This window comes from Lacerta agilis, chromosome 5 (assembly GCF_009819535.1).
Source record: "Lacerta agilis isolate rLacAgi1 chromosome 5, rLacAgi1.pri, whole genome shotgun sequence".
NCBI classification, from domain to species: Eukaryota; Metazoa; Chordata; class Lepidosauria; order Squamata; family Lacertidae; genus Lacerta; species Lacerta agilis.
Window position 1 is genome coordinate 28,046,670 of NC_046316.1, and position 12,286 is coordinate 28,058,955.

A 12,286-nucleotide genomic window follows, 5' to 3' on the forward strand; every position below is an offset into this window, starting at 1 on the left:
CTTTGGCCCTGCCACCCAGCAGCTGATGAGCAGTAAAGCTGAAGCCTCAGGAACTTTGCAAGCCCTACCCACTGCTCTGAAGCACCAACTTGAGGACTTGCCCCTTCCAGCATGGCCAATGAGGATGGGAGTTGCAGGTTAGCCACATCTGGAGGGACACAGGTCCCCCAGTTCTGATGTACATCAGTGGTGCTTGCTGGATGGAGAGAGTAATACACCTATATGCATTCTGTGACGAGTTCATCATTGCAGGCTAAGAAGGCCCTGTGTTAAGGAAAAATTGTGATTATTTGGCGAGCAGTTTCAGGAGCAGTGGCATTTAATATAGGTGATTAAAGCGAGCCGTTCTGTATTGTGGGAAAAGAAATAGGAAGCCTCTGGTAGACAATTAGTTAAGCTGATGCATTGAAAAACTAGGCAGGCCTTACAATCTTAGAGGGGAAATGGTTGTCCATCAACACATTAGAGGAAGCTATGCTGTAAGAACTAACTGTCACCAAATCATTGCAATGTTCTGACTTCATTATTATTTATGTGCTTATTCCAGCTTTGCTGCATTAAATTAGAAGGAAGACAGCAAAGCCAGAAGCAGCTTCTGGTGATGTCTGTTAGATTTGTTTTTGTTTTTTCTTGGTAGGAAAGTCGCAGCGACATGATTTGTATAAAATGGCTTTCTAGTATAAAGCAAATGGTGATTTAAAAAAACGAAGTAACTTAATTTATTAGAAAAGACTGTCGCATCAGTGACAGATGAAGCAAGCCTCTGTGAATGAACTTTCAGCGGGAGATGAGAACGCGGCAGCTATATTTATCGTGCTGCAAAACTCTGATGGCCTACAGAAAAGCAGCTATCATATTACCAAAGGTACGGTCCCTCTGCATTTGATCAACACTTTTATATGTCCCTGAATTCAATTGCAGAAACTTAAGTTGCTCAACAGACTGGACAGCTGAGCAACCCCTTTCCAACACGTCTCTCGGTGGAGGCCTTCCAAGTAGAGCTACACAAATCCTATAAGTAGATCAGTGCCTAGAGCAAGGAGGCAAACTAGCAGTGCCTCTGCTCAGCCTTGAGCCTGTCAACTGGAATTGCCTGCTGGATCAAGCCAATGGCCCATCTTGAGTGCTGTTCTCAAACACTGTATACATATGCTTCTCAGGACAGCCGTTTTTGCACAGTCCCATGAAAACATGCAACGTGGAAAGTATAATTTGAGTTGGGGGTGTTGTTGTTGTTTTTATAAACAATCAATGAAGATGAACTTCAAAACACGCAAGTCTCTTTCTGCCAAATGCGGCTGCTGAATCTGTCCCCTATACTTTCCAGATATTTGCCCTGCTTTCCTTCATCTCTTTTTGCCGTGGCCTGATGTGTTTTCATCTGGATACTAAAATGACAGGACTTTTGTCTTTTCAGAGTAACATAGGAAACATCTCCCAGACACAAAAAGCAGCACGAGTGATCAATGCGGTTCAGTGGGGACCATCCAAAGCCATCCTGATCCCCGAGACTACACTTGTGGCATTTGCAAGGTTCTAGAAAAGACAGGTAACATGGTGCAAACGTGATTAAAAAAGAAAAAGGGTTGCCAAAAAAAAAACCCCACCAGCAAACCAAAATCCCCCCCAAAACCCACCAACAAACCAAAACCCCAGAAAAGAGAGACTCAAGTGTGTTGTGTGTAGGGGTGGAATGGGGTGTCCATTTAATATTAAACCAGCCATTCTCACCAAAAGGCAATTCAATTATTCACATAACCTTACATCACCTCGATCTTATTTAGCATCCATCGTTGGCAAAACACAGCTCATATCAGACAGTTCCAAAGCTGCCTATTGCAGCTCATGTTGTTGTTCTTGGATAAAAGTCACTCCAGAGTTGCTTTTTTTTAAAAAACGCACCTGTTACCTAACTTATTCAGAATTCCTGTGGTGGGCATATTTTATTAAAACTGGCGTCACCTCACATCTCAAGCAGAGTTCCAGAACAGCATTCTGCCAATGCAAGAGAACATCTTCAAACTCAGAAGTGACATAAACTGCATTGTGAGGAACAAAAGTGGCTTTTCAGAGGGGGGAAAAGAGAGGGGGGGAGAGAGAACCAGGAAGCCCACAACATCCTTTCAGCAATAGCGTTGTTTTAAAACACAAAGCATTTGGTAACACACTTGGGTATCTGGTTCCCTGGTTTGCTCTGAAAATCTACTCATTTCAAGGGCAGCATACCTCTGATGACCAGATTGCTCTGGGCAGACAAAGAATGGCTGAAAAGCAATCACGAATTGCTTGTGGGCATCTAGCTGGCCACTGGCACAAGCAAAGTGCTGGAACAAATGGACATTGGGCCCAGTTAGCAAGGCAATCCTCACGTTCTCATATTCTCCCTGCTTTTGACTGAGAATTGTCACTGCCATGGTGAACAAAAAGGTCATAAAAATGGTTTTTAAAGATGAGGTGTTCATTGCTCATACCATGTTCAAAAGACACTCCAAGTGAGCTGGGGGGGGGGGTTCAACACGCCCCGTCCCAGGACTTTCAGCACACCAGCTCAGCATTGCAAGGAGGCAGCTGGCTTGCTGGCTCAGGAGCCCGTTAGTCCAAACCACATACACTTCCCTGGGATTGGTGCTCCTCACGGATGCAAGCTTTTCGAAGCATCTACACGGTGCCCATCATCATCAACAACAAAAAAGCCAACCTGCTTTTCTCTCCCCACCAACACTTTTAATCTAGATTTGCCCTTGCCAAGGTAGAAAACAACAACAATAACCTGTTGCCAACAACCCGTTTGCGCTACCTGTAAGACCCGTTTGCAGTATTAAGCCCTCCACCTGGAAGCACCCCAGGTCTCCTCCTCTCTCCTGACACAATCAACTTCAGTCCGCATAGCGTGCTGTTATGGAGACACGTCAGGCTCGCTGTCCACAGTAACTCGGATTAAAACCATGTCCCTTGCAGCACCATTTCAAGGCTCCACCGGATGGCTGGGATAGCAGCAGCAATGAGGGGAAACTGAGGAGGGGAAACAAGGTCCTTGAGCTGGCTTGGCTCTGTCTTGTCTTATTGATTGAGAAATCTCTTGAAGGAAAAGCCCTCAGAGGCGACCTAACCTGGGCTACGCAAGCACTGTTTGTTTGTGTGTGTGTGTGTCCAACAAGAACAACGGCAAAATCACCGCCGTTGCTAAAATGAACATGGTTGCGTTGGAGATGGTTACTCCTTCCATTTTGGGAAAAGTGGCCCAGATTTAAAAAAAAAACAACATGGTGGCTTTGCCACCCCGCTCCTCTGCATGTAAACGGTGTAGAGAGACATAATGAAACTCCCCCAAAAATAAGAGAGGGGTTTCTGGGGGGAAAGAAAGCACCACCCCCACTCATGTCACAACAGGGGAGGAGGTCCTGAGAGTGGCAGCTGACTGTTTGGGCCCCACGCTGTCCTTTCTCCACCAGCCTCCATCTTGAGGAGGAGATGGGCCTCCTTTCTGCGAAACAACTGAAGGCTTGTCCAAGGCAGCAGGGAGCCACTGGGACACCGAACTACTCCGATGCTCCTCGGGGTCCCACCCTGCTGGAGCCTGCAGAAGAGGAGGAGGGGGAGGAGGAGGAGGAAGAGAAGGAGGTAGTAGCATTGGCGTGCCCACTTTTGAAGTGCTATTGTCAGGGCTGCCCTGAGGCTGTGAAGCAGCGTTAACCTGGCAGGTGCCAATGGCCGTGGAGCCGGCGAGAGTAGCCAGGAGACCACGGGATGCCTCTGTCTCTTTCGGAGAAGTGCCCTTCACCCTTCGCAGTTGGCTCGTGGCAGTGGGATGGGGAGACAGTTGTGGGAGAGGGCCGGGAAGGGCAGCGCCTCCACGGGTGCCAGTCTCAGAAGCTACTTGGTCAACGGCGGGAGGCTGGCTGGTGGGGACTTTTTTGCTGCAGGATTCGCAGCAGAGCTTGTTATAGCCAGGGATGGAGCAGTAGCGAGCCAGGACCTCCATCTGGCAGAATATGGACTTGTCTCCAAGGCACGGCTCCTCTGCAATGAAGGAAAGTTACAGAAAGTTGGCGTGAAAGTGACCATGACTTCAGATGACCGCACACAAGAGAACAATACTACAATGCATTCTAAGACTATTATCCCACAAGGCTCATGTGTGGTTAAGCCATGTCAACCTAGGCTACATCACTCTTCTCGCCATAGAATAGTATCTGCGGCTGCCCAGATGTGCCTGGGCTCCAACTCCCATCATCCTTGAAGATTGGGCCATGCTGGGTGGGTTTCATTGGGGTTGGGAGTTCAACTTGTGGACAGCCATGGGCTTCCCCACCCCACCCTGTGCCATAGAAGCAATGCTCCGTATCAGTTACACAAACAATACATAGCAGTGATACCAGAAGTGGCATCAAGCAAAGAGAGAAACAGAAATAGGAATAGACAAAAAGAAGGAGGAGAAAGAATCACAGACCCCAGTAGAGTTGTGGGGCAATCACAACCTCAGGCAAATGGCAACGGGTGTCAATGATGCAGGAGGGGTGGGTACCATCCATATTATGATACTGGTTGCATATGGTGGTTTCGATCCAGAGTTAGAAATTTGGGGTTGTGGGTTTCGCTCTACCTTCCCTTCTATGGGAAAATCCCAGCTCCTATGATACAAAGACTAAAGAACTGCAAGACTCAAACCATATTTCTAAAGAGAAGCAGTGCTGAGGGGAGGGGACTTGGGGGGGAAACAACCATAGGTGGTGGGGTGTGTCTGAAGATTCAAGATGATACATATAGAGAGACAACCACTGTACTATTTACTCTTTACAGGAATCAAGTTGCATAAAAGCATGTACCCAAACGCCATTAGGCCTATGGATATGTCAGCAACTGCAGAATATCAGCAGGGGAGCCTAAGAGGAGAAGACAAAGAGAGGAACGTAAAAGTCAGTGAGATGCAAGTGTACAGACAGCTGAAAGAGAAACAGTCAGACAGAGACAGGCAGGCAGGCATGCTGAAGCACCTACACAGGAATTTGTATAAAGATCCCAGAGAGTCAACACTAGCGAGAAACACCTGCAGATGAACGCTAGAGGTCAGTGATTCATTTTCGAACAGTGATCTCAAGTGTCTGCAATTACTTACCTGTGAGTAAGCCCCAATAAATTCAATGGGACCTGCTTATGAGTTGAGCTTGTGGTGTAAGGCTCTCGGATGAGCATTAATCCAAAACGAATTCTGAACTGGGATCATGCATCTAGGGATCCATATAAAGGGAAGCCTTTCCACTTTATTTGGTGTATTTTAAGGTGCAGAAGATTCTACTGGCCCTCTAAGCTAAATAAGGTTGGCCTCTTCCTCCCAGCGATTGCTTATCATTATAAGTGCTCTCAGCTTAGGCTATATAGTCACATTGGCAGCAGCAGCAGCAGATTAAGTTAACTTTTTCTGCAAATTATTTATGTTTCACCATGTGTAATGTTACAGCAGGCCTGCACAACGTGAGAACCAAACTCTGGCATGGTGGCCCACCAATAACTCAATAAATATGCTTCCAGCTGGAGTTGGTCCAGAAACCTGGCAGATGGGCTGTACTCAGCTTGGTGGGACCCCAGTTGGGTAGACCTAATCTACAGTGTACAACAGAAGTCTGAATTAGGTTGCGTCGACTTCCGTGTTATGACCCATGGCAGGGGTGAAAAACCATTTTTGAGCCCAAGGGCCACATTCCCTAATGGGCAGCTTTCCAGGGGCCATATACCATCAGAGGTAGGTGAGGCCAGAGGCCAGAGTGCATAGACCAATGAAGGTACTTTTTACCTCTGTGCCATAGGCTAGTTTCTACATACTCGCCAATCCAATGCAGGCAAGCAAGAGTCATCAGACTTCAAGGCTACGTTCCAGCAAGGCAAAAATACTCTAGAGGTTGTGGAACAAGGCCAGGGAGGGTTTCCGGCTTGGGGAGAGTCCCAAAGGCTAGGAGGAGAGACCTGGTGGCAGTGGTGGGGGGACATCTGACCTCCAGGACTGAGGTTCCTCACCTCTGACCTCTGTCTTCATTATTAGTGTATTTACTCACTTGCAGAACTGGACAGAAAACATCTTAAGTTTTCATTCTTCTCAATTCCCCAAGCGTAAGAGGAGGTCCAAGATGGCAGCTTCCCGTTCTCAAGCACACAACAGCTGCCCAAGAAGCATTCCAGGCAAAGGAAGGTTTCTTTTTCCTTGGATTATGCCCCTACACCAACTTCCCACCCATTAAAGTCATGAGAAGTCAGCTGCTTGACCTGTACAACCTGGCAAAGCCTCAACAACTGTTGCAATATTCCACAAAACCAATATTTTCTGGGTAGTGTCCAGCATTTTTTATTTTATTTTTTAAAGAAATCGAGAGGGGAACAGGTGATGATCCAAACTGAGAAGCAGGAGGGCACTTACTTGATGATATCTTGGTAACAGGATTTTTGGCACTCTCCTGAGGCACCCATTGGACCTTAGGAGTCACGTGATCGCTGGTGCCTGAGTTTGTTGTGACGCTTGGTAGGTTTCCTGGGGGAACGAAAAGGAAGGCAGGTCAAAGTATCTAGATCACAACAGTGAGTCAAGTTTTTGTTTTTTCCCCTGGGGCAGGTGGGACACCAGAGACTTTCCTATAATAATGGATTCAAATGGTTCGAAGAAAATAAAGTGCACTCCGGCATTCTAGAGACTAACAGGATGCCAGAGTATCTTTTGGGGGGTCATTAGCTGTCATGGCTCCTTAGAATTCTACACATATGTACCATACATGGTAAAAACCACCCTGTGATCTTGGGGTGAAAGGTGGTATAGAAATTCAATAAACAACAACAGCAACAACCAAATGACCCAACCCCTATGTGTAAACAAGCACAATGCTGTACACCCAAGGGCATCACCATGTTTCAGTTGTGCGTGTTTTAATGCTGCATCAATTTCATTCACTTTGCATGCATTTTTATTCCGTTCCTTCTGCAACTGCAGCTCTTCTCTTACCTGGGCATGCTGCCATTTTGCAAACCTGGATGGTCTCTGGCTTCTCGCTCTCACACTGGCCAAGGTTGTTGTCGTTGGACTTGCACACCACCTGACGCTGCTGGATGCCTTCTCCACAGCTGACAGAGCACTGCCACAGAGGAGGAAGAAGAAGGAGGAGGAGGAGGAGGAGGAAGAAGAGTTTGGATTTGATATCTCGCTTTATCACTACCTGAAGGCGTCTCAAAGCAGCTAACAATCTCCTTTCCCTTCCCCCCCCCCCAACAACAAACACTCTGTGAGATGAGTGAGGCTGAGAAACTTCAAAGAAGTGTGACTAGCCCAAGGTCACCCAGCAGCTGCATGTGGAGGAGCAGAGACATGAACCCGGTTCACCAGATTACAAGTCCACTGCTCTTAACCACTACACCACACTGGAAAACCCATCTATCAATGCACTCTCCCGATACACCCCAATGAGAAAAGGGCTGAGCCAGCAAGCAGGATCTGCAGGGAGGACGTGTCACTGGAGCAGGGCAGGTGGTTCCTCCGTCTGGATTCATACGCCCAAAACAAATGCGATTTCAGTCACTGCATTGGGACGGCCGCAAACACACAATATCCTCTCCCCTCCAACAAGTGGCTGACTATCAAAGCTGCTGTCGGGAGGTTCTGGATGAGGACTGGTATGCATTTGAGAAATACAAATGAAATGATTCTTTTGACTGCAGTGTAACTTATCCCCTCAACCTTGGGGGCAAGAGAGGATGTCAGCATTTTACATTCTACAACACTTCACTTAATCCATCTATCTTCACAAACTTGGCTGATCCCAAGAGAGAAAACGACCCCCTCAAAACAACGCCAGTTTGTGTCTTGATATACAGATTTAGAAAAGTGCTAAAAAGAATCGGGCAACTTCACTAATTACATCTGGTTCTTTAGCAGTTTTTTGCCAGATATATTTTCGAACTTCTCTGTAGCTGCAAGGTCTAGGATGTTCAGGATTCCGACAAGATCTCCCAGGCAGCTCAAAAGTGTCTAAAAAGCTGCATCATAACCACAATTCATTTGTTTGCAGGCAGCAAATGTAATTGCTCCGACACCATTCTCAAGCCATGTTTTTCCTCACCCAATAATACCAGTGGCATTGCTCTGGGCTTGCTTTTCTTTTTCTTTTCTTTTTTAAAGAAGAATCCTCCTGGCACAGCAAAGGGCTCTCTAATCCACCCAAATAAGAAAAATAACATTGCCATGTAGTCCGAGCTATTTGGCTAGGCTCTTCCTCAACAGCAAACCCAGTAAGACAGGGTCTGTTAAGGAGAGGGCTGTGGTCAAAGGAAGGACAGGTGTGTACTGGTATCTTAAAAATAAATAAATCCTAGCAACAAGCATCATCATTGGGGATCCAGGCTCCCAAGCTTACTGTCACCGAGTGAAGGGAATATGAAACTGTGGATTAAGGTAGGGCTGTGGCTTTCTGGTAGAACATATGCTCTGCATGCAGAAGGATCCAGGAACAACTAGAAAGACTCCTGTCCGGAACCCTGGAGAGCAGCTGTTCATCAGTGCAGACAATGTCAAGCTAGATGGACAACTGTTCTGCCTTGGCATTAGGCAGCTGCCTAAGGTTCCTTCCCCAAAAATTCCCACTGGGCTCTGACACGTCATAGGACCGCTGATCAAATCAAGGTGCTCCATGATGCACTGCAGAAGTGCAAAAGGGTCAATATTTTCCTTGCTTTGCTTAGGGCACCAAAATGCTGGCTGTGGCACAGTAGCCAAGTGGTGGTGGCCCCTTACCTGAGACCAGGCACCTGTCCTCCACTGGGCAGGGCATGGGATGCGACTGCAGGGCCGGCGTGCGTCTGGCTTGTCTCCTGTGCAGTACTTTGTGTGCACGGTCCTGTTTGTGCCATTGTGTAGGTGCTGGGTGCACTGCACCACTCTGACCTGGACTCCCAGCTTGCCACAGGACTTGCTGCAGGCCCCCCACTCCTCAGCCCCCCAGCTGCAAAGAGAACAGCAAAACCAGACACTCTTAACAGAAAGACTTGTCAGCTCGGGAATGGGATAAATCTGGGCTGGGCCACTTGAGCCTGCAGGAGCAAGCTCACAAAACAAATTCCCTTCGCAGAAAAAACCAAGATATCAAGGGTAGGGGGGGAATGTAGCCTAGCTTTCAACCTTGACATGTCTGTTTTCTATAGGCAGGGATGAGGGTAGTTAGCCCAGATGCATATTTAACATCTCAGTGAGAACTAGGCCATCTAGGTTGCAAATATGAAGGCTGTTGAGATTTCAGATTATAGGCGCCTCGCTGTGCACAGATCAAAATCAAAGGCTGAACTACATAGTTGCTCTGATCCCGCAGGGAACTTCTTAAGTTCTTGCCATTACAACAGTATGATCCTTAACTGGAAAACATTGCCAAATAACCACAAAATAAGCATCTGTCATAAGCAAGAACATCAGAGTGGATTACACATGACTGTTACACATGGTGGCTTTTCCTTTCAATGTTCATAATAATAACAATTTAATAATTATTTCTTATTTATACCGCGCCCACCCGGCTGGGTTTCCCCAGCCACTCTGGGCGGTTCCCAACAGATTAAAAACAGAATTTAAAAAAAATCAAACATTAAAAACTTCCCTAAACAGGGCTGCCTTCAGATGCCTTCTAAAACTCAGATAGTTGTTTATTTCCTTGACACCTGATGGGAGGGCGTTCCCTCACACAGGGCGGGTGCCACCACCGAGAAGGCCCTCTGCCTGGTTCCCTGTAACCTCACATCTCACAGTGAGGGAACCGCCAGAAGGCCCTCGGAGCTGGACCTCAGTGTCCTGGTTGAACAATGGGGGTGGACACACCCCTTCAGGTATACTGGGCCGAGGCCGTTTAGGGCTTTAAAGGTCAGCACCAACACTTTGAATTGTGCTCGGAAACATACTAGGAGCCAATACAGATCTCTCAGGACCGGTGTTATATGGTCTCGGCGGCCACTCCCAGTCAACAGTCTAGCTGCCGCATTCTGGATAAATAGAGCAATCTCAATGGTTGTTCACTCACTTGAGATTTTATTACATATGGGTATTTCATAAGACCACGATACCATGGTAATATTGAGGTGAGTTCTGCACCTCAAAAATGGTTGTGTGAATTGGCCCCCGGACCTTTAAGAAAATGAAAAAATGACTCACAAAGGCTGGGTGCATTCCTGCATGTTGCATCTCCTACGGATGGGTTTTGGTTTCTTCCCATTATCGCAGAAGTTCCGGTGCACCATCCGGTTATCGCTCTTCCTCCGGCAACCATACTTGGTATACTGTATTCCTGCAAAACAGCAGAAGCAAAACTACAGCTATGAGGGAACCAGCATGTCTAGGTTGCTCAAGGCATACAGATGTGTGGGCATGCTCCTGACAGGCGTCAATGCTTTTTGGAGGGGGGGGTCCAGAAAATGGTGTGAAGGCACCTGATGTACTCTACTCTTGTCAACTAAGTGGAAAATAGGTCCAGACAATATATGGAGATAGCCTGGGAACCCTATGTAAAGACAAATAGTGCAAGTGAGCTATTTGGAATCCTGGTATCGCAGTACCCAGGAGGGACAGATAGGCAACTTCCATGTGGCATAAGAAACTACTTTTGGATTAATTCCACCTGATAAAATCACTTCTCTCTCTTCCCGCCTCTGTCTCTGGCTAACACAGGCTCATTGAGGCAGCAGAAATCCTACCCCCTTCCCCTCCCCATTTTTGTTTCCGCTTTCACACCATGCTCATTTGCATAGTAGGGCACTTCACTGAACAGCCATATTACACAGATAGCACAGCCATACAGAAAACGTGCCCATTGAAAAACGGACTCCAATATACTACACTATTTGTGTGTGTGTGTGACTTCTTCTTCCCATTCACATATTTGCATCATATGAATGAATGAATGAATGAATGAATACTACACAGCTGCTGCCACCATTAGCTCCTTACTACTCCGAGGAAGCAAAGGTGCAGGAAGCACTTTGCATCACAAACGCAGTACAAAACGGACGCTGGGTCTTGGTGTAATCTGCAACTTCGGTCTTCCAGGCTCAGCTTTCACTCCATAGGACAGCCCACAAAAAGACAGCCTACTGTGGTTGCTTGGCAACCCCAAGGCAGCACAGTGATTACTTGTAAAACACCCCGGTCTGTGATACAAGTGTCTACAGATCAGAGTACCTTCTGTCAAGTATTTCCATTCGTTTGGACAGATGCAGGCTGCAACCCTCTCCTTGCGCATGGAATTTCTAGCCTAGCCAGTTTTCCTAGAGCAATCCTTCCTTGTAGAGAGCGGAGCTGATCCCTCACCCTGACCCAAGCACAACTGAACTAGGTCAGAAACCAATAGCTCCACACATGGGTGACTCCCGTGAGTGGATGGGCACGGGTGGGGCAATATTTCTGGCATAATATCTGTCGAGACAAACTTAGACAGGGGAGGACCGAGGCAGCTGCTTTGATGTGCTACTCACCTTCCCAGTAAAGAACAACACAGATATCAAACCCTAGTCATCAACATAACTCAGGGTGTGTAGGGTGGACTTCATCAGCTGCTCCCAGGACATATCCCTGGAAATGCAGTTCATGCCACTCCAACGTTAGCAGGGCAGGCTTAAGTCAGCAAGTTCTGACCTGGCTTTTCAAAACCTGCTTTGTGCTCTGGATAGAAGCTTGTCTTGATCTGCTCAATATTTATTATTTCACTTCCTTTCAAAAGAGGCACTGTGAAGAATTGTGACCCCTATCTAAAGTTTGAATTCACGCTCTCTTAAAAGTACCTTACTTGCCCCACAAACGCAAGAATATTAATATTCCCAAGGGTTTTCCTTTTCTTGTACAGTGGTACCTCTGGTTACGTACTTAATCGGTTCCAGAGGTCCGTTCTTAACCTGAAATAGTTCTTAACCTGAAGCACCACTTTAGCTAATGGGGCCTCCCGCTGCCCCCGAGCTGCCGCTGCCCGATTTCTGTTCTCATCCTGAAGCAAAGTTCTTAACCCGAAGTACTATTTCTGGGTTAGCAGAGTCTGTAACCTGAAGTGTGTGTAACCCGAGGTACCACTGTATTCGTAACATCAAGAAACTATAGGCAGCAATCCCAGCATATGACTGATGCCAACATTAGGAAGTGGGAGCACTTAAATGTGCACCAGGGGGTGTCCTGATTTACCCTGCAGTGCCAGTAACAGTGTGATTGCTCAACACCTCAAAAACGCTGCTTTTCAAGAGAGTTGGTTCATGCATTCAGTCCTGAACTGCTAAGCACTGAGCAGTC

General features: G+C 47.0%; 1 protein-coding gene across 3 annotated transcripts in view; it reads right to left on the reverse strand.

Moving 5' to 3' along the window:
- Positions 1-1,676: 1,676 nt before the first annotated feature.
- Positions 1,677-12,286, reverse strand: part of ADAMTS14 (ADAM metallopeptidase with thrombospondin type 1 motif 14) — a 69,791-nt gene continuing 59,181 nt past the window's right edge. For 2 of the 3 annotated variants that reach the window (XM_033149093.1, XM_033149092.1), the window contains exons 18-22: positions 10,169-10,301; positions 8,768-8,975; positions 6,986-7,115; positions 6,410-6,520; positions 1,677-4,020 (exon numbers count right to left, since the gene is read on the reverse strand). In XM_033149093.1, the coding sequence (XP_033004984.1) occupies positions 3,377-4,020; positions 6,410-6,520; positions 6,986-7,115; positions 8,768-8,975; positions 10,169-10,301 (1,226 nt within the window). In that variant the 3' untranslated portion in view covers positions 1,677-3,376. Of the gene's footprint in view, positions 4,021-4,826; positions 4,884-6,409; positions 6,521-6,985; positions 7,116-8,767; positions 8,976-10,168; positions 10,302-12,286 lie in introns of all 3 variants that reach the window. The other variant, XM_033149094.1, reaches the window with a different exon arrangement.